This window comes from Takifugu flavidus, chromosome 2, assembly GCF_003711565.1.
Source record: "Takifugu flavidus isolate HTHZ2018 chromosome 2, ASM371156v2, whole genome shotgun sequence".
NCBI lineage: Eukaryota > Metazoa > Chordata > Actinopteri > Tetraodontiformes > Tetraodontidae > Takifugu > Takifugu flavidus.
The window spans coordinates 791,604-813,363 of NC_079521.1; the positions used below are offsets into that span (position 1 = coordinate 791,604).

General features: G+C 50.6%; 2 protein-coding genes across 2 annotated transcripts; one reads left to right on the forward strand and one right to left on the reverse strand.

Annotated features, from left to right (window-relative positions):
- The first annotated feature begins 1,916 nt into the window (after nt 1-1,916).
- On the forward strand, nt 1,917-18,756 carry il16 (interleukin 16). Its single transcript, XM_057025082.1, has 25 exons — nt 1,917-2,369; nt 3,936-4,197; nt 4,776-4,915; nt 5,164-5,281; nt 6,876-7,013; nt 7,089-7,194; nt 7,368-7,477; nt 7,598-7,699; nt 7,939-8,053; nt 8,153-8,226; nt 8,417-8,636; nt 9,059-9,176; nt 9,357-9,489; nt 11,801-11,888; nt 12,159-12,379; nt 12,470-12,601; nt 12,944-13,099; nt 13,594-13,675; nt 14,479-15,410; nt 15,699-15,817; nt 15,921-16,086; nt 16,180-16,281; nt 17,089-17,317; nt 17,699-17,827; nt 18,059-18,756. Exons 1-25 carry the CDS (start codon nt 2,032-2,034, stop codon nt 18,211-18,213), a joined length of 4,485 nt encoding a protein of 1,494 aa, XP_056881062.1. The 5' UTR covers nt 1,917-2,031; the 3' UTR covers nt 18,214-18,756.
- stard5 (StAR-related lipid transfer (START) domain containing 5) lies at nt 18,630-21,281 on the reverse strand. The gene is made up of 6 exons (XM_057025083.1): nt 20,871-21,281; nt 20,620-20,669; nt 20,389-20,521; nt 20,166-20,283; nt 19,876-19,969; nt 18,630-19,795 (listed from the first exon to the last, which is right to left on the reverse strand). The coding sequence occupies exons 1-6, from the start codon at nt 20,958-20,960 to the stop codon at nt 19,645-19,647; spliced, it is 636 nt and encodes a 211-aa protein (XP_056881063.1). The 5' UTR covers nt 20,961-21,281; the 3' UTR covers nt 18,630-19,644.
- Between the last annotated feature and the right edge of the window lie 479 nt (nt 21,282-21,760).

Consider the following 21,760-nt stretch of genomic DNA (forward strand, 5'->3'; position numbering starts at 1 on the left):
AGGTTGTTCAGCCTCCCTCCCTCCTGTTCTCCCTGACCCTCCTGAAGCACCAGGACCTGGTTGAGGACACACCTCCAGCACGGCTCCGGGCCTCAACAAGCCTCTTCTGTGCCATTACATCAGCCGGGTCGGAGGAAAGTTGGGCTGCTTGGACAGACAGGACGTCTTTGTGAAGCCGGCTCAGTATCGCCATAACAACCAGCAGCTGCGGCCGGCGTTCATGGACCTTCGTCACCTTTCAGCTGCAACCTGGAGTCAAACAGGAAGTTCTGTTTGTTCACGCCGCCGGGCCGAGTCACCAAGACGACAGTGTTCGCTTCACTGATGATCAATTATTTTTTTAGATTCTATCACAAAATGACACAAATTAATCAGCTGATCCATCAAAACAATGTGGTGAACAATGTGGCAGATCAACCTCCATCAGACCCAATGTTTCCTGTCTGCCTGTCTCCCTGTCTGCCTGCCTGTCTCCCTGCCTGCCTGCCTGCCTGTCTCCCTGCCTGCCTGTCTCCCTGCCTGTCTGTCTCCCTGCCTGCCTGCCTGTCTCCCTGCCTGCCTGTCTCCCTGCCTGCCTGCCTGTCTCCCTGCCTGCCTGCCTGCCTGTCTCCCTGCCTGCCTGTCTCCCTGCCTGCCTGCCTGTCTCCCTGCCTGCCTGCCTGCCTGTCTCCCTGCCTGCCTGTCTCCCTGCCTGCCTGCCTGCCTGTCTCCCTGCCTGCCTGTCTCCCTGCCTGCCTGCCTGTCTCCCTGCCTGCCTGTCTCCCTGCCTGCCTGTCTGCCTGTCTCTCTGTCTGCCTGCCTGTCTCTCTGCCTGCCTGCCTGTCTCCCTGCCTGCCTGTCTGCCTGTCTCTCTGCCTGCCTGCCTGTCTCCCTGCCTGCCTGTCTGTCTGTCTGTCTGTCTGTCTGTCTGTCTGTCTGTCTGTCTGTCTGTCTGTCTGTCTCCCTGCATACTGTCTCCCTGTCTGCCTGCCTGTCTCCTGCCTGCCTGTCTGCCTGCCTGTCTCCCAGCCTGCCTGCCTGTCTCCCTGCCTGCCTGCCTGTCTCCCAGCCTGCCTGCCTGTCTCCCTGCCTGCCTGTCTCCCTGCCTGCCTGCCTGCCTGCCTGTCTCCTGCCTGCCTGTCTCTCTGTCTGCCTGCCTGTCTCCCTGCCTGCCTGCCTGCCTGTCTCCCTGCCTGTCTGTCTCCCTGCCTGTCTGTCTGTCTGTCTGTCTGTCTCCCTGCCTGCCTGTCTGCCTGCCTGTCTCCTGCCTGCCTGCCTGTCTCCCTGCCTGCCTGTCTGTCTGTCTGTCTGTCTGTCTGTCTGTCTGTCTGTCTGTCTGTCTGTCTGTCTGTCTCCCTGCATACTGTCTCCCTGTCTGCCTGTCTCCCTGCCTGCCTGCCTGTCTCCCTGCATACTGTCTCCCTGTCTGCCTGCCTGTCTCCCTGCCTGCCTGCCTGTCTCTCTGCCTGCCTGCCTGTCTCCCTGTCTCCCTGCCTGCCTGCCTGTCTCCCTGCCTGCCTGTCTCTCTGCCTGCCTGCCTGTCTCCCTGCCTGCCTGCCTGTCTCCCTGCCTGCCTGCCTGTCTCTCTGTCTGCCTGCCTGTCTCCCTGCCTGCCTGCCTGCCTGTCTCCCTGCCTGCCTGCCTGTCTCTCTGTCTGCCTGCCTGTCTCCCTGTCTGCCTGCCTGTCTCCCTGCCTGCCTGTCTCCCTGCCTGCCTGTCTCTCTGCCTGCCTGCCTGTCTCCCTGTCTGCCTGCCTGTCTCCCTGTCTGCCTGCCTGTCTCCCAGCCTGCCTGCCTGTCTCCCTGCCTGCCTGTCTGCCTGCCTGTCTCCCTCCCTGCCTGTCTCCCAGCCTGCCTTTTGTGGTAAGTGTTGGGGTTTAAGGCAAATGTCCATCTATATGAGGACATATTGCATTAGAGATGCATCCTATAGTGTCTCCCTCCCCTGGGGGGGGCAGACCATCATTCTCTCTGCTCCATTAGAGACTCCAGCTAACAGCATCGCCTTGCGTGTCAGCTATCATATGTTTCAGCCTCTGTCGGCGCTTAAATCATGAGGACAGAGGAAACACTCAGAGACACAAAAGGACTCTTGTCCGCCTCCTTTGAAGCAGCAGATTCTGCAAATAGTTTGGAAAACAGCAAAACTGCTCTAACTGAATCCTCTAATTGCTTCCAAGAGCGTCCCCCTGCATCAGGCGGTGGAGCAGCTGGGAGGAGTTCTGTGCTGGCTGGGATGACGGCCCTGCCTCAGAGATACTCCCCCCAGAGGAGGAGGACCAGCCCAGCAGCTGCTCGGAGGATGGAGAGAAGACGCCGGGAACAGGGCAGGAACAACGACCCAACCAGCGACCACAACTACCGCTCCAGGAAGCTGGCCATGCTCTCCAGGTACGAGTAGGCTAAGGGCTGAGAGGCCAGCTCTGCAGGAGGCTGCAGCAGCTTAATGTGGCTGGAAGAGCAGCTAAACTCCTGAACTCCTCAAGCAGCTTTGGCTTCAGGTTGAGGGGCATGAAAGATCCTGCTATGATTACAGCTTTATTCTGTCTGGAACCATCTAGAATGAGATTATACTGGTAGTGGTTAGACTGGTTAATGCACTAAATATGAGGGATGGGTGGATGGATGGATGGATGGATGGATGGATGGATGGATGGATGGATGGATGGATGGATGGATGGATGGATGAAGGGATGGATGGGTGGATGGATGGATGATGGATGGGTGGATGGATGGATGGATGGATGGGTGGATGGATGGGTGGATGGGTGGATGGATGGATGGGTGGGTGGATGGATGGATGGATGGGTGGATGGATGGATGGATGGATGGATGGGTAGATGATGGATGGATGGGTGGATGGATGGCTGGCTGGGTGGATGGATGGATGGGTAGATGGATGGATGGATGGGTGGATGGATGGATGGATGGATGGATGGATGGATGGGTAGATGATAGATGGATGGGTAGATGGATGGATGGATGGATGGGTGGATGGATGGATGGATGGATGGATAGGTGCATGGATGGGTAGATGATGGATGGATGGATGGATGGGTGGATGATGGATGGATGGATGGATGGATGGATGGATGGGTAGATGATAGATGGATGGATGGGTGGATGGATGGATGGATGGATGGATGGATGGATGATGGATGGATGGATGGATGGATGGGTGGATGATGGATGGGTGGATGGATGGGTGGCTGGCTGGGTGGATGCTGGCTGGCTGGGTGGATGGCTGGCTGGCTGGGTGGCTGGCTGGCTGGATGGCTGGATGGCTGGGTGGATGGCTGGCTGGCTGGCTGGCTGGTTTCCTGGCTGGCTGCCTGGTTTAATGGATGGATGGATGGATGGATTAATGGATGGATGTTGGTTGGCTGACGGTTGGTTGGATGATGTTTGGTTGGATGATGTTGGATGATGGTTGGATGGATGGATGGGTAGATGGATGGATGGTTGGTTGGATGATGTTTGGTTGGATGATGTTGGATGATGGTTGGCTGGATGGCTGGCTGGATGGATGGCTGGCTGGCTGGATGGCTGGATGGGTAGATGGATGGATGGATGGTTGGTTGGATGCTGTTTGGTTGGATGATGTTGGATGATGGTTGGATGGATGATGTTGGATGATGGTTGGATGGATGGATGGATGGGTAGATGGATGGATGGTTGGTTGGATGATGTTTGGTTGGATGATGTTGGATGATGGTTGGATGGAGCCCTTGTTTTGTGCTGTGATGACATCACGGGGCAGCTCTTCATCACATGATCTACACTGGAGCCTTTGGTGACCAGGGTTCTTCTATGATGTTGATAAATTACTAAATGTCCTTTTACGGCATTAACCATGGACCAAGGTCAAAGGTCAGTTCTGTGCTGTGATGGTCACCAGTTGTGTCCGTGTGAGATGATCCAGCCCAGAAACTGACGTTGTGACACAAACCCGTCCAGGTCTCTGATCTTCTGCCGCTCAACAACCAATGAGGAGTGTTCGGAGGAGGGTCCTGCTGGCTCCGTGTCACATGACTTCAGGACCTGGATTCCAGGTTGGAAGACAGACGTGACGTCAGGAAGAGGAGCATGTGTGGGAGAAGCTGAGAGCAGCTCCTGGAGGAGAAGACAACCACCTCCAGCTGGCAACGCGTCCAGCCTGGTGCACCGGACCACCTGTGAGAGGGAGAAAAGGAGCTTCAGGAGGTCCTTCAGCATCAAGGTGGGACAGCAGCATGGTGTTTGTTGTTGTTGTTGTTTACCCAGGGCAGAACCAGGTGGACTAACATGTCAACCTACTCAGCCTCCTCTGGCTGTGATGCCGACGCCGTCGTCCCTCAGAACTCCGAGCTGGAACCAGATCCCAGTCACGAGGGGAAAACCTCCCTTTTAGTCACTTGATTAACTCGATGTCTTGGAGGCAACGTGACCATGAAATAACCTATTTATAGCAACAATAACTGTCACATGTGCCGCCTGTAGAGGAATGTTGGCTGACCGGACAGCCTGGGGCTTTGTTGGGAGTTGTTGTTGTTGTTCCTCTCTGGTTCCACGTCCTCTGCAACTGGATTCACACGTTGGTTCCGGACATTAGCCACTAAATTCATGTTTGTTGGCAGTGGAGATGCAACCTCACCCAGAGCTTCAGGGAACCCAGGGCAACCGTCAATAACAACAACTGAACAAACAAGAACAACAAGAGTGGCGAGTGCTGCTGGGGAGCAGTGATCCATCACCTGCCAACAGATCTGGTGATGACTCCGGATCAACTCAGTTGTCTCCACCCGTCTCTGATTGCAGGACAGTAGCATCTGGAGGATGTGCGTGGCCACCGGACCCAGAGAGGAGGGGGGTGCCCCTGAGGTGGCTGAGCCCAGCCTCCAGCTGGAGGACAGACACCTTAGTGACCATCAGGAGGGGGCGACAGGGAAACCACAAAGGTAACCAAGCAACGCAACAGCTCAAGCTGCTTCCAATGTCTTCCATTGTGGAAGCACCCAAACATTAGCGTTAGCCGTCCAGTCATCCAGCCCCTCTGGACACGAGAGGACATCAGAGGAGGTTCTAACAGCACATGTTTCTTATCCTCGTGCTGCCCGAAGTTCCCTTGTTAGTTAGCTAATTTACTTAGTCTAGCTAGCTAAGTAAAGTGTTACTAATAATAAAATGAATGTGCTTTGGTTTTCAGAGGCTCCAGCTTCCTGAGTGCAGAGCAGCAAGGGCCCTTCGATGGGCACTCATTAAACGGCGGCACCAGTTTGGCACCTGGCGGTATGAGGAGCACCCACGCGAGAGCCCACAGTGAGGTAACCTTCATCAGAACCTTCATCAGAACCTTCATCAGAACCGTCATCAGAACCTTCATCAGAACCTTCATCAGAACCGTCATCAGAACCGTCATCAGAGCCGTAGATGCTGTCAAATGTAACAACGAGCGTCTGGTTGCAATGGCCACGTTTCAGTCCTGAACATCCGAATGAAGACGCCCACTGAAGTTCAGTAGATGCCTCCTTGTTTAGAAGGACGGCCCTCCTGAGTGGCCTCAGTTAACTTTTCCTCCCTTTCATGTCTTGATTTGTTTTTGCGCGTTAAGAGGTTTAAATTCAATCAACCTCCTTAAGAAAAAGGAACATGATCCAGGTCAGTTGGGAGGGTCCGGACCACTTCTGGACCTCAGCACAGTAATGTTCTGTCGGCATGATTCTCGTGCTGCGGTCACGTTGCCAGTCCTCCCCCGCCGGCACCAGACACAAGGCTCTTTGGAATTCCTTCAGAAATGCTAACACACGTCACAGAATTGAGTCAACAAATACCAGATCTGAAGGAAAGTTCAGTCACGTGCACGGTCAGCTGCACTGAGCTTTGGTGTTGAGAAAGGTTCATTTCAGACCTTCTGGAATCACTTTCATCAGACGAGTAGATGGAGTAAAGCAGCAGATGGTCTAATGGAGTGAAAAAGTGCCAGTGAGGAAGGTTGAACTGGTGACATCTGTGCGGAGCTAATTCACTTCTCCCCTCTAGCTTTTAGATGCTCTTTCCCTTGGTCTCAGAGTCTAACATTGATCTGCTCGAATGGGAAATGGACGCCCTCCGTATCGCTTTTATCTACAACCACGTTGTTGTTTCAGGTCTGCATCCACCCGCTGACATCAGGCTGCTCATAAATAACCAATCACGTACGTTCATGCAGCAGGACGGGCTTCAGGAGGTTCAGACAGCCAGACCTGACGGCCACCACAGGTTACCGAGGGAGGCTGGGTACCTCCCTGGGATCGGTTCAAGGCCTCCCTAGGAGGCCAGGGCTGGACCAACGTGGCTCTGCTGGACCGCTTCTTCTCAGCAGATAAAACATTGTCATTGACAGGTTCAGAATCTCAACGTCTCTACTGTGCTCGACCAGGTGTGAATTGATGATTTTAGCCCTCAGAAAGGAAACGGTGATGGAACCAGGCAAATCAGGTCAAGCACAAGGTCACCTGGACTAAACACATGGACCCCAGCCTCCCTTTTTCCACCTTTCCCTGTGGAACCTCCAGCTCTTGCTGGGCTACTTTTCCTGCCCTGAACTCATTGACATAATCCATCAGGTTTTGGTGGCTCCTCAGGCAAACATCCATCCCACAAACCAACCAACCACCCATCAGATCATTCTGGGTGATACCAGTGGAATCCTGTTGATTTCTCATGTTTGCTATGCAGCTGTTTATGAATGTGAGCCTACAGATGGGAGGTGAAATGAGGTCCTCCATCAGAAGTGTTGTCATGAGTTCATCTGTGAGGGCTCACATCATGGCCTGGGTGGACCTACTGCAACCAACTGAACCATAAGATAAGGGGGACTATTTCAAAGCTCAGCTGTGTTACAGTTGTCATGGTTTTTGTCTGCTCTCGCGACATTAGGACCATTCCCCTGCCGAGGAGGGGGTCCATTCTCATCTCCTGACCACACACGAGCATCCACCATCTCTCATTTCTCCACGGGAGCCTTCAATAACGCCGGATCATTCAGAGGTCACAGACAACAACAACCACCTGAAGGTGAACCCATCTCAGCACATGTTCGGGACATTTCTGATGATGTTGTTGCTTCTAAGTGTCTGATTTTCTGAGTAGTTTGCAATACCAGAGGTGAATGAGGAGACATGTTGGGACACCAAAAACACGGAGCAGACATCATCGGGTCAGACAGCTGGAAACAGGAACCACTCCACTTCAACCAGTACGTATCTGAGGACCAACACACTTCAGAGGGTCACCGTGGGTGTTATGGGAGGGTTCTGGGGACTGTCGCTTCTCTTCATGTAAAGGCAAATGTGTCCGTCAGCAAGCGGCTCACGTCAGCTTTAGTGTGGAACAATAGTCATGTTAATCTGTTCCATTATCACCTCACAGGTGTTCATCCATACTGGGTTGGAGATTTGGACAGTATCATCTTGAGGAATCCAGATTTGTATGAGAACAATGGTTTTTATGGAAACAAGAAGTCTCTGTCCCAGCAGCTGGTAATTTAGTAAATTCTCTATGTGTGGCCATTAATTAACACAGGTCAAAGGTGTCAGGTGACCATCAACACAGGTAAGAGACAAAAGTTGTTTTTAACTCTTTGTGTCGTGTCTCCCCAGCCCGTCCAACGCTCCCTAAGCTCCGCCCACCTCGTGAACTCCTGCAGCAACGTCCAAGCCTTCATCATCGGCACAGTGGTGCTGATGAAAGGCCACGGAAAGGTAGGATTACCTGTATCCTACGGTAATAGCCCCCCCCCCCATGCTTTAAAGCTTTAAGTTTATGAGACAAAACAGTGAAACAGGAACTTCTTGATAACGTTCCCTCCATCAGCTCAGTTCTGCAGAAGTGGATCAGACTTCAAGGAGTTCTGGAGACTGTCTCCTTGACTTCTCTCAAGCATTTAGTCAACATTTGTGATGACATTGCTGTCTAATCAGTGCTGATGCCATGTTGCCAGGGTCTGGGCTTCAGCATAGTTGGAGGAAGGGACAGTATGTATGGCCCAATGGGAATCTATGTCAAGACCATATTTCCTGGTGGGGCAGCAGCTGCTGATGGAAGGCTGCAACATGGTAGACTCTCTCCCACTTCACAGCCTAGCAAACATGGCTAACTGATGACAGCGTTTGGTGTGGCTGCCCGAGGAATTAATGCTGTTGGATCTTCTGTAGGTGACGAGATCTTGGAAGTCAACGGGGAATCGCTGCACGGGCTGACTCACGATGAGGCCCTGCACAAGTTTAAAGTAAGACAACGTCTTTGCGCTAGCAGCAATAATCGCACCCTTCACCGTTCCACATGAGTCTCACTCAAAATGAAAGAGCAATAACAGGCATGTTTAAAAAATGTACAATGTTTACCCATAAATAAGTTCCTTCCTGGCGTTGGTGTATCACTAATGGAACCTTTGAATGTTTCTGTGTTCTAATGTTCAGCAAGTGAGGAAGGGTCTCCTGACCCTGGTGGTGAGGACAAGTCTTCGTTTTGGGACTCTTTGTGGTCCTACTCAGCTGTGCAGGTCCCGCTCTCTTAGCTCTACCACTGACATGGCCAGAGACAACACCGACCTGGGACACTACAACTACCTGAACAACAACCCCTCCGGTCCCCCTACCAACAGAGACCGCGTCATCATGGAGATGATTCTTCAGAAAGGTCAGCCCAGAGGTGTCATTATTAACAAGCTAACGGTAACGCTAGAAAATCCTTGAGAGATTTAAAAAAAAGTAGAATTTCATATTTACCGTTTAATTTTCTGTGGAATTCCCGATGAGAAGAACTTTGTCCTAGTGAGACAAATTAGGAGTTAGATGACATCTGTGGTGGTTAATCATCATTCAAAATGAGTCTGCTGTTAAAGAACAGTTTGTTCTGCATGGTGGAGCAACGCTGAGGTGCTGTTGGGCAAGGCACTGAACCCCGCAGGCTCGGAGCGCCTGTCCAGAGAGGTGTCTCCAGGGAGAGTCAGCTGTTCCTCTGCAGCTTACTCCATAAACAGTCCCATCACTGGGATAACCGGTGATGATGATGATGATGATGATATATTGTTGTAAACTCGTATATATATAATTCCACAGAGGCCGGTGTTGGTTTGGGTATTGGACTATGCTGTGTTCCATCTGGTGAAGGATGTCCCAGGATCTACATCCATACTTTTTCTCCTGGATCTGTGGCCCACATGGACGGTCGACTCCGGTGAGGTTACAGTGAGAACATGTCTGATAATCTTTTAGTTACTTACATGCTTAAAATCCATCCATTTAACATCTTGCATCCATAGAGAAGACCAGAGCAGAGTGAGCAGCAGCAACAACCTCCGATGGTGATTTTGTTTGTCTGCCCTGTGTTTCTTGAACTTTCTCTTCATACCTTCAGCTACGGGGACGAGATCATGGAGATCAACGACACCGTGGTTTACAACATGGCTCTTAATGACGTCTACTCCGTCCTGAGTCAGTGCACGCCAGGCCCGGTTCACGTCATCATCAGTCGGCACCCCAATCCCAAAGTATGTAACAACTTTACTCACATGTTTGTGTTCCTTCAGACTGGAGATCAACCAGAAGACCTGGAACTCTAACTCACACATTCTGCACCAAAACAACACAGCCAGCTTCATGCAGAACATTGACATCAACACAAGGAATGTGGAAGAGAGTTTAAAAGCTTTAAAAGCTTCTTGTGGCAGTCACAAGATGAACAACCATGACCTCTTGTGGCTACCCGTGCTTTCAGGCTATGGCCAGAATTCCTCCATCATTCCTGCTTCACTGTGAAGTCCATCACAGAGTAAACTTACTGGGCAGTCCTTTCAGGAAATGGGTCACATGGAATCCACTGGATTTTATACTCTCGATTAACTGATTAAGCATTAATGAGGAATAAAGAGAAATCTATGAATAGACTGTTGCAGGAAAAAGAATGACCCAGGGTTTAAGGTGGGATTCTGATCTCTATTCTCCAAACAGCAAACAGGAAGCTTGTGAACAGGCGCACCCAGAAAAAAACATGTCCCCATAAATGTCCTGGATGTGAGACATACCCCCGAGTGTCACCCCCAGGCTCCGGTAACGGCTGCCCCATCCCTCATCCACAACCCTAGGCAGGCAACAGTCGGGAGAAACACAGTCCACAGGAGCCGCCAAATCAGGAAGACCAACTGGGGAAAACACATCAGCCATCTTAGAGGGTGGACGGCCCCAACGGGGGACCTGGGCCAGTTACACAACCGGTAACTTAAACCAACAAAAACGTTGGCTTATCCAATGGGACGCACCCCCTTTGTCTGCCCATTTCCAACACAACGCTCTTAGAGCCCACCTCTAGAGCCCTAAATGCTCTGTACAGGCACAAATGACTGGGAACAATGGTTCATGGGGGCAAGAGTGGGCCGGGATGAAAGGGTGCTCCCAACAGGAATAGACAGAGGGGCAGGACTCCTGGGACACAGAGCGGTTGCCTGAGGACCACCTCAGCTGATGAAGCATCCAGATGCTTGTTGAATGCAGACAAGCCAAACAAACCAATCAGCTTAGGACCAATCAGTTTTACCGGGATGCCTGTGTGAGAGGTACCAAACCAAGTTGCACATGCCAGGCAACCAGCACAAGCTGCTCGACTACTGCCCTCATGGCGACAGCTGATGCTTCAGGTGTCAGAGCAATGGGTGCCTGGGGTGCGTCAAAAGCACTTTACTGGAAGTACTTTAGATATCACGAAACAAAGACACCAACCTGGTACAGAGGGTCATTTGCCCTGGGATGACAAGTCTGAGTCAGCAGGATGGAGGGGGCTCTTCTGAGTGCCCACCGTCTCCCAGACAGGAAGTAACGAACAGCAGCTCCTCGTGTTCCCCAGCAGTCATAGCTGCTACTCAGCCCTGGATTTGGCATTTCCCCACGTGGAGGGACGCAGTGCCGACACTTGTGTCCAACCCACTGGTGGAAAAAGCACAGGTTGCCCCTGCAGTCTCTGGATGGAAACCCCGGCGTCCGTTGCTAAAGTGGCTGTCGGCTGTACTGTAGACTGTAAGGGGAACCGATGTCTCGCTCTGCACGGCGAAATGTCTGGAAGTCAGCAGGACCTGATCCACTGATCCGCTTCTTTGGCCAAACCCTAGAAGTTGGCACCAGCCGAATATGGGGAGTTTGCATCCTGGAGGCGGAAGGTGGTGCAGGAAAATGTTGGGGTAAAGGAAACACCTACAAGCCCAGCAATGGCAGCATGCTGTCCATAAGGTCCACCGCTGAACCATCTCAGGGCCCAGAAAGACGTAGCTGTCTTCTAGTACAGGGCTGTACCTCCAGAGCAAAAGCTGCTTGACACATGGATTGCTGGTCTGGAGCCGCAACCAGCATCAAATATCTGGAGTCATCTGCAGTGGTTCCTTTCAGCTGGAGGACTCTTTGATGAATTCGGGTACGGCTGAAGTGGAGCCAGCCTGCTGCTGAAGCAGAGGCCACCTGGCTGAAGAGGGAACGCCGTCTTCTCGGACATGTTCAAATCAGGGTCACCATTGTTAGCAGGATGAAGAATGACTCTGGAGAGGAAGGTGGGTCTTTCCTCTCCGAACATCACCTAACAATGCACATGAAGTGCACCTGGAAACCCCCAAACCACACCCCTAGCCACGCCCTCCCGGGGGTCGGATGGTGTCCCAGGTGTCCCAGGTGTCCCAGGTGTCCGCCACAGCACAGAAAGCAGGGAACATCTGATTTCTGACCAAAACCAAAAAAGAAATGAAGTGACATTTGTGTTTTCCTGTTTACATCAAATATTATTTTAAGCCACTAATTACTGATTTTCGCATCTTTTCGCAGGTTTCTGAGGAGCAGCTGAATGACGCCATCGCTCAAGCCGTGGAAAACAGCAAACTGAAGAAGGACAAGAGCCAGTGGGGCGCTAATGGTGAAGCATTTGTTACTTCAGTTCCACGTTTCATTTTGATATTCCTCATGTTTTCCCTTTAATAGCAGGTGCATCATCTCCCATCTTCTGGTACAGACTGACACTTTTATTTAAAACCAAATTTATCTTTGGTTCCTCTGAGGAAAGAAAGGTTCTAGCATTAGCTCTTGGGAAACAGAGATTCCCCAGAAGGGAGTCTGAGAGATGTCCAATAATCGTGACTTAACTTTGTGATCATCCAGTCGGGATTTTTGCTGTTTTCTGCTTCAGGACTGCACAAGTTTTATCCTCACAGCCGCCACAGATGTGAGACTTGTGTGGATCGGAGCTTCAGCCAGCTGACGAACCACCGCGTGCAGAAAGCCATGAGGAGATCCTGCAGCGAAGGCACCAACAGCCACCATCATCACAACCGCTGCATCACGACGCACAACCTCCAGCACTACAGCCACACCCCCTCAGCCCGTGTCCACAGTCTGGACGTAGCCAAGGTCAGGCTCAGGCCAGTGCTAAAGGTGCGCCCCCATGTGGACGCATCCAGCATGTGACTGTGTTCCTGTATCTCCTGGTGATGTTTGCAGTCAGAGACGTGGCCTGACAACAGACTCTCCGCTCCTGTCTACCCTGCTGAAGAGTACAACATCCCATACACCTGTTCATCTCTCACTGCAGCCTGTCGGCAGAAGGTGGAGATTACCTTCAGAAACAGCACGGTACCATTCATTCATTCATTCATTCATTCATTCATTCATTCATTCATTCATTCATTCATTCATTCATTCATTCATTCATTGGGTGACCTCAGTTTTAGATTCTAATGCTATTTGACACGATAAAGGCCATCCCATAAGATTGTTTTTGACTGTTAGCAACCTTCTTGTTTAGTCAGTGTAACATCTAACACAGTTGAATGAGATTAGGAAAAGCTAGAAAACCCTTTTATTCTCATCTGACCAATGGACCACTGTGAGGCTATACTGGTTTCCAGTCCTCCACCACTAAGTGGTTACAGTGTTGATGCCTCACGATGGTGCCATCTGAACTGTATCTTCTAGTTCACCTGTAATGGCAGATCTGAGCCACACCAGACCAGCAGGACCGACGTGGACATGGACATAGAGGATGGCTACAACGGGGACTCCAGTGGCTCCAGCAGAGAATCTCCTGTCAGACACAGGCCACTGGAAGAGGCGTCACGGGGAGGTGGCCAGGTACGGCTACGCTGAGCATGAACCTGGTCTCACGTCTCTTTAGTAGTGGCTCCTCAACTGGAGTAAAAACTGTGGCGCCGCCCTGATAGACCAGCAGATGAGATACCTTCATCTCCTCGGTGTCTACCTCAGCCATGACTCCATCACACTTTACTCCACCATCTAGAGCTCCTCAACACTTTATGCGATGCGCTGATGGAACGAGTCTTAATAAATGCTTAAACATCAAGGTCATTTCAATGGCCCAGAGGTCGCGTGCAGAACATATGACACAAGGGTAAATTCCTTTTTCTATTTTTACATTCCAAACACTCCCAACTCATTATTTGTTCTTCTCAGGTCCACTTCAGCTCCTGTAGGTTAGCATCATGTTCAGCTCTGCTGGAATGTGTGGCTGCACACTTCTGACTCAATAAGGCATCCGAGACTTGGTGTAAGGAGGAAGTTGTGTGACACGCTGTTCTGTGACACAACACTTCCTGTTTGTGTTGCAGCGAGCGGAACGATTAAAGGAAGATTCATCAGAAAACAACGCTTCAGCTCATCCAGATTCTGCGTGCGTCGACCTGCTAAAAGGTAAGAAAACTCCTGGCGAACTTTGAAAATGAGCCATGAAATGAGCTGGAAATCGAGTCAGTTGGAGCCCAGGTTGCATTTCCTGTTTTCTGTGTGTGGAGAACATGTTCAGACCTGCTTCATGGACATCACCACCAACAGACACTTCACCAGAAACACAACATTGTGCTCACGCACAATGAGTCAACTCGTTCAGAGCAAAAGCCCGTTGCAAGCGTTCCAAGGCCGGTTCATTAATATCCAGGCTAATTACAACTGTTATAATCAGAACTCTTTGTCCAGGCAGCAGCTCCACAAGATGGAACGTTGACAGCAAATCTTAAAAGTTCCATCATTTTAAAATTAGCAATAATTACGTGTCTGTCGCAGCAATGCAACTCTCTCTCTCAGTCTCTCAGTCTCTCTCTCTCTCTTTCTCCCCCCCCCCCCCCCCATTGGTTGCATTTCCTGTTAAATTCATTTTTTCTTGCCACAGTCAGATGAATGTGAAATAACTTCTCATCTGATCTAATCAATGTCAAGCTAATGTACCTAAATGCTCATGGAACTAAGCGCCATCTCATCAGAATGTTCTCTGAAGTAGGTCTTGGTCTAGATTCAGACTACAGCTCAATATAGCAACGTCACGTTAGCATTTACATACTTTTCTGCTATAAATGACAAGTTCTACTGACAAACACATTTGGAACAAATCTAGTTCCATATGGTTGCTTTGCAGCTACCGTTCCAGGCATCAATATTCTTTTCTCGCCACCACAATAATCGAAAACCTCATTCTCTTCTTGTGAATGCTGTTTGAACAGGGGGTTCTCCGAGTGTGGTCTGCTCCCAGCCGAAGAGAGGCGCCCTGAGAAGACAGGCTTGTTTTGACCAACATCAAGATCCCTGGGTTCGTCATTCAGACACTTCCCCCGAGGAGCTGCCCAAGGTCCAGCCCTGTCTACCTGAGAACATCTGCAGGAACCCTGCCACCATGACTGAGAGAGCAACCCTCCCCTCACTCAATGCCACTGTGGAAACACCTGAGCCTGACGTTCCTCCGGGAGAGAAGAAGGGACCCCCTGTAGCACCAAAGCCTCCATGGTTTCGTCAAAGTCTAAGAAAGATTCTAGATGAACGAGACCAGAGGAAGTCCGTTAAACCAGCTGAGCAGAGACCTCACATGGGCTTCAACAGAAGCTTTGGTGGCAGGTCTTCCTCATCTGCAGCCAACCTGTCCATCAAACAAAAGATCTATTCCTTTGAGACGTTCTCATCTCCAGCTGGGACGGAGAAGGTGGACAACAGAAAGCCCCTGCCGCTGTCCAGCCCCTGTCCTCCAGTTGAGACAGAGACCACAAGTCACTCTGGAAGTGTTGAAAATGGAAAAGACGAAGGTCCTGAAGACATTCAGGCAGATCCATCTCCAACTGTTTCTGCTACTGACCCCTCCAGCTCTGAAGAGCAGCCTCAACAAGAGCAGCCTGTGTCCAACCAGGAGCCGAGGGATCGTGAAATAGCGGATTTGGTTTCAGGATCAAACGATCCTCTGTCTGCTCGGGATCAAGATGACAGGAACCCTTCACCTGTCGAAGGGCGGACCGCCTCGCCTCCTCCAACCAGCCTGAGAGTGAGTGAAGCTGAAGCAACGATTCCACAGGTGGACGTGGACATGGACGAGGAGCTGACTGTGACCCGGCCACAGAAAGACCTGGACGGAGAGAATTTAGAGAAAATCCTCACCTTCAGCATCCAGGTAACCTACCGCCAACAGAGCGGCTTGCTTGGGGAACCCAGGCTGCTCCCTGTAGCCCTTCAGAAACCCACCGCTAACATCTGAAAAATGGATATTGCTCTTTTAGACAGAATAAGAGAGATTGGTGCTACACTTTATCAGTTCTCTTCACCTGCTTCTGATCCTCTGAGGTTTCTCTGGGGACCTTCTCCTTGGTGACTGACAGCACCGGTGGTTTACTGTAGACAGACTGTTACAACAGTCACATTGTGGCTCCATCAGTCCCTTTATTTGGGTTTTTCCCGCCAGGTTTCACAGGCATTGATGCATTCTCTGGCCACGGAGCCCCACCTCGGCAGCCTCCCGACCCCACAGGACCCCTGTGTGGACTCTAGCCCTGATTCTGCACCGGCCTCCTTCTCTGTAAGGTGAGACCAGGCTTGTCACAGGAAGTGGCTTTTCTGCACAGAAACACATCACTTCCTGTTCCACTGTGGGTTTTTCTCTGCCATGCGACGTTTTGTACCTCAGCCTCGCTGTCCTGAGGGAGCGCACCATCACCCGAGGGGAACTGGAATGTGAGGACACGTCAGGCCCGACGTCTGCATCTATCCAGGCGGCCATCGCAGCCATCCCCTCACAGACCAGACAGATGATGATCCAGGAAGTGCAGACATTAGACGATGACGCTCTGAAGGTACCAATAATCCATATCTACGTTATTGGTTACAGAATATCAATGATCCATCAGATGAATAGAACCGAATGTATGAATGTGCCCCTACCACAGCAGCTGGAGGACATCCATGTTGTGGTCCTTCATAAAGATGAGGGAACTGGACTTGGCTTCAGCATCGCTGGAGGGTCAGATCTGGAGAACAAGGCTCCCACCGTGAGTAAAAGCTGCAAATGTTCATGTATTGTTGAATCTATAGCAAAGATAAATGATAGCAAACGTTACAAATTAAAGGATTCCTGCATATCCGTGTAGAATTTAGAAACGTGATGGTTCCATCCAGATGGTGGCGGTAGCCTGACTTCCTATGGAGAAGTGCTGCCACCCCCCCAACCTTGACAGCCATATTGCTAACCCTCTCAAATGGTTAATGAGCACGAGACAAGAGCTAATGTGTACGTTCGGTTCCTTCTGGGCTTTGCTCTTGATCATAAAGATCAGATAGTTGAATAATTAATTGCGTCCAGCTAAATGAGCTAAATGGAGCTAAATCCTTGAATGAGGCAGCAGTAGGAGAAGTCAGCAGAGCCTCTGTCATGGCCAAGGCCACATCAGGGGGATCCCAGGGATTCCTCCGTCTCTGCATCCCATCATCTCCAGCCTCTAGGGAAGCCTACACACCAGCATTCCTATGATACAATAGGCTAAAGGAGCAGGTTTCTACAGGACGTTGTTTGATTTTGCCGGCATCACGATTCAGTAGTGAGTCCTGCTGTCTCCTAGCAACAGATATAACAACACAGAAGGCCTCTATTGCATTAGAACCTTTTTGTGGGCGTGGTCAGCAGGTGGGGGTGCTAGCGTTAGCCTGTTCTGTCCCATGGTGTTGGCAGCTTGTGTTTGCAGGCAGATTCATGGGTCTCACCTGAAGGTTGTTTAGCTGATGACTGTAGCGGAGTCTTTCCATGGAGTGTGATCTTCATTTAACTGTCTCACCGAAGCCACTTTCCTCCCTCAATTCAGGTCCACAAAGTGTTCTCCAGCGGACTAGCAGCCCAGGAGGGAACCATCCAAAAAGGAGACGAGGTGCTGTCGATAAATGGACAAAGACTGCGTGGTCTCACCCACGCCGAAGCCACGGCTGCTCTGCGCCAGAGCCGCAATCTGACGCCGGCTGTGGTTGTGGTGGGCAAGAAAGCAGAGCCAGAAGGAGCCAGAGAGGGGGGCAGGGTGGAGGAGTCTGGTTCTGCAGGTAAACCAAAGTCCTTCCTAAGGAAAAGGAGAGTTTTCCCGGATGTAGATGATTGGAGATGATGATTGAGATGTAGTCCTGCGACAGGAGAGACCTTCTCTCACAGAGACCAGAGGTTTAGTCAGAAGACCTGGAATCAATAAAACATGTAGATGATTAAATAGAGCTGTTGCACGTCCCACATGAGCTGGAGGGAGTAAAACCCACGAGAGGGAACAGTACAAACAGGTGACCAGCGATAACCTTCCAACACCCTCCTTCTGACTCAGCTGGAACGGAGGACCTGGATAATGTAGCAGGCAGAGAGCCAGGCAGCAAGTGTCCCACTTTAGTCAGGAAGCTCCTTTTCAGGCCTTTCAGCTGGTGCCGACTGTGTTGCAGAGGGGCTGCAGGGAGCCGCCATCACTGTCCAGCTGGATAAAGGTGCCGCAGGAGTTGGCTTCACCCTGGAGGGAGGAAGAGGCTCCATCCATGGAGACAGACCCCTAGTCATCAACAGGATCTTCAGAGGTGATGCAGCACAGACCTGAGAAGGTCTGCTTGGTCCTTTCTGTGGATTTAGTCAACATCAGGATGTCCCTGAAAGTATTCTGATCAGCTTTAAACCTGCAGTAGGAACCGAAGGAGGAACTAAATCCTGAGCAGGGGCACTTTGGTGCTGATATCTGAGGAGCTCCATGTTAAGTCCAAGGAATTCATATCTGTGTGTGTGTGTGTTGTGTGTGTGTGTGTGTCCAACAGACGATGATGCGCTGCAGCTGGGAGATGTTTTGCTTCAGGTTGAGGACGTCAGGGTTCAGGACATGACCCGCTTTGAGGCCTGGGGCCTGGTCAAGTCCCTGGCTGAAGGACCCTTCACAGTGGTCATCAGGAGGAAGCCTGGTGGGGCTGAATGAGGGGGGGTCAGCAAAGTTTGGGCTCCTGGTTTGTTGACCAAAGTAAAATCCAGATGCAGCTTTTAAACGCCTCTTATGGGAAGCAGTCGCCCAGATGTTTCCTGTAAGTTATTAAAGAAGACAACGTGCAAACAGACTCTACATTTTTAAATCCGCACAGGTTAAAGAGCTATGCTGATTTTTAAATTCTTACAAAAGCATTTCAAGTTAAATTAAAGGTGTAAAAGAAAAATAATAGACTGGCCGTCATAGAAAATAACAAGCTTAAACTTGTAAACAGGAAAAAGCACTTCACATCTCTAAACAAACGTGATTTATATAAAAGATGATTCAATTATTTGATGTCTAGCTAAACTGGGTTTGGCGTCGCTATAAAGGAGGACGTTCGACACCAAGAGAATAAAGAGTCGGGCAGGAAATTTCACACATCACTTTTATTCTGAGGAAATTACTCTTTTTCCAAATGTTGTTCTGAAAATGTATCACCTGTAATTCTGAGTTTGTTATTTGCATCATGGAAGAATAAAAAAGTGGTAGAAACCACATTGAGAGGTCTCACTCATTACCTGCATGAAGGGGATATTAGACAGTAAATCCACCACTAAATGTGACAAAGAGGGTTTGTTTTAAATGAACAATGAGTGACGGAGGCCACGTTCACATGCTTTACCAACTAGATTATAATAAATACCTTAAAAAGTGAGGAGAAGCATGTAAATAATAAATAAGAGAAGATGAGCTGGTGGTGACAGGTTCTCATGAAAAACAGGAGAAATCGTGAGTGTCCAGGGTTTTAATGGGAATGCTGCCTGGGTGCAGTCGAGGAGGAACCATCGGATGATATCAGGAGATACGAGATGATTGAAACATGACTGTTACTGGCAGGAGGAATCAGAAGATTCTTCAGTGTGATCAGGGCTGATTTCCCTGAACGTCACCCAAACGCACCACGAGAGCTGCTTCTCTCCATTTATGGACGTCACACTGTTAAAGGTTAAAGTTCTTCATTAAAAAAGCCGTCATTAGGCCCGAACAAGTGTGTGTGTGCGCATGTGCTTCTTGTCTGACCCCAAATCAATGAAGCTAAAGGACAAAGTGTGGAGTCGTTGGGATTTGGGAAGAATCAGATGGGAAAATAGGAAAATTTGATCGGCTTCAGAACAAAAAATTATGTTGAATGACACATTTTAACACTGAAGACGAGTCTGGACGCTTCCCACTCATTTAAAAGTTAACTTGTTCATTTAGCCCGATGGAGGGATGGATGGATGGATGGAGGGATGGATGGATGGATGGATGGAGGGAGGGATGGTGGGGTCCTCTCCATTTCTACTGTGGGACCGTTGACCGGGCTGGCTTTGATGCTTTGATAAATAGAAGTAAACCTTGGCTGAAAGGGCCAGCAGGCACCAGCTCTGGAGGTAGATGGTCTCAGAGATCTTTGAGAGATCTGACTGTCTTGGTCAAGTTGCTGTAGAAGTTGGCCATACTGGACGGGAAGAAGGAGTCCACCACCGAGCGAGGCAGGAGGCCCCCGAGGTCCGTCTGGAAGAAACTCAGAACCAGGGTTTTGTTGGGCTCCCTGAAAGGACAAACAGAAGAACTGAGCTGGACTCAGCAAGGAGTCTGGATGGCTTCTGGTGTGAGGAAACCCCCCCTCACCCTGGAATCGGGGAGCAGATGCAGCCACAGGGGTGGTTGAAGCCTCTGACGTAGCCGGAGTGAGGGGGGCACCCTGGGTGGATCACGTTGGTGGCTGTGACACAAACACAGGGTCAGTTATGCTCCTCAGAACCCAAAACCAACTCAACATTAAAGCTCCGTCAACACGTCTCAGCCCCCCGCAGGGCTCAGGACGGGACCGGGTCACACAGGTCCATCAGAACTTCAGATATTTTATACTGCAGGAAGCAAAGAAAGTGAATCAAAAGGAAGTAAAAATGATTGCGCACCATTGGAGGAGATGGTGCCGTCTTCGTATTTCTTAACTAAAATAACATCTACAAAGTCTCGCGGGGAGATGATTCCCATCGCCGCCGAGGGCGTCACCGTCCTGCAGACGGAGACGTCCTGGAGAGGAGAGGAAGGAATGACATTATTGACCAGAATTCCACAGCATTCCCACACGCCTGTCGTGGAACACTAAAGCCGGGTGGTGGGATTTAAGGGCTCCACCTCTGTTATCTGCTCCAGCAGCTCAAACTTCTTGACGTTGTCGTCCCACTTGACTCGCAGGCCGTTTGGCACCGGCTTCAGACACTTCCACACGTCCGCCAGGCTCCCGCCAACAACACCCTCTCCTTTGTACCTGCCCGGGAAGTCACATGACAACAGGTGTCACACACAGGCAGGTACAAAGGTGAGTACAAATCTCAACCTGGACAATGGAAAGAGACGTTTTCTTACACGTTCCCGGGAAATTCAGAGGAAGGACGCCACGAAACCACAACGTCATTCTGTGGAGGATAAGAGGCATTGACCTGCTGTGATCACGTGGTCACTCCGACAGTCATTACTCATTTATTGACGAGCGCAGGATTGTAATTGTTATAGAATAAAATAATGGATCCAATTACTGACAGCGTGGGTGCATTTTGTTCAAATGTTGCGGGTCATCTCTGAACATCTAGCGGAGGGCAGATGGACCCAAACCTTACCGACTTCTTGCAGACCTGCCAGCCGGACTGATCATCTCTGTAGCTCAGTAAACCATCAGCCGCCATCCCAGCTGTGCGTTCATAATCCATGTTGTGTCAGGAGCTGCCTTAAAGGTGTGTAATAAAAGAATGATTGTCGGGAAGGGTTCAGCAGGCGGGATTAGATCCAATGAGTGGCGTTAGCCTGCCCAGGGAAGCTAGCCTCTCCCGATGAATCTGTCCGCATATTGAGCCCAGATGCTGCTGCACATCAAAGCCTCCTCCGCTGACCCCCCCACGGAGCTCCGAGCTTCATTCAACCAGTAGCTGCTTTCTCCCGCTGGACATCGTCTTCCATGAAGGTCTGACGTCCCCCCGCAAAGATCAGTGAATGAGCCCGAAACGCTCAAAAATGGGACGAGGCGTCACATCGCGCAATTGGGTTCTGCTGCTGTGATTGGTCGGATGCTGGGAGGGGCGGAGCCCTGTGCGGGTCAGCTGTTCCCCGCGTCTGCCCGGTTCCGGCCTGCAGCCACGCAAACCACGCTCCCTCCGCCCTCCGAGCGCGTGAAACAGGCGAGTGCACGATCGCGAGACAGTGGCCAGCACGTCCCGGACCACTTCCGGGACGTAGGAACTCTTTTCTTCAAAGTTTGTATAAAAGCCCTGGAGTGAATGGCGTGGATGTCTCTCGTGGGCGTACTATGTAGGGGCGTGGCTTATATGATGTGCACTGTGCAGGTCCCCAAAAGCATGCTGGGAATTCTGGGAAGTCAGTAATTACTCATCCAAACCTCCCAATAATAAGGATATCCATATTGTATGCAATGTGTGACACACACACACACACACACACACACACACACACACACACACACACACTCTATATATTGCATTGTGTGTGTGTACAT

Excerpts from the sequence above, each read along its gene's own strand:
- il16 (XM_057025082.1), top strand. The coding sequence starts at position 2,032 with ATGAGGACAGAGGAAACACTCAGAGACACAAAAGGACTCTTGTCCGCC. Across the intron at positions 2,370-3,935 it reads AAGCTGGCCATGCTCTCCAG|GTCTCTGATCTTCTGCCGCT; the intron begins GTACGAGTAGGC and ends AAACCCGTCCAG. Across the intron at positions 7,700-7,938 it reads TGATGAAAGGCCACGGAAAG|GGTCTGGGCTTCAGCATAGT; the intron begins GTAGGATTACCT and ends CCATGTTGCCAG.
- stard5 (XM_057025083.1), bottom strand. The coding sequence starts at position 20,960 with ATGGATTATGAACGCACAGCTGGGATGGCGGCTGATGGTTTACTGAGC. Across the intron at positions 20,670-20,870 it reads GGCAGGTCTGCAAGAAGTCG|AATGACGTTGTGGTTTCGTG; the intron begins GTAAGGTTTGGG and ends TATCCTCCACAG. Across the intron at positions 20,522-20,619 it reads TCTGAATTTCCCGGGAACGT|GTACAAAGGAGAGGGTGTTG; the intron begins GTAAGAAAACGT and ends CTTCCCGGGCAG.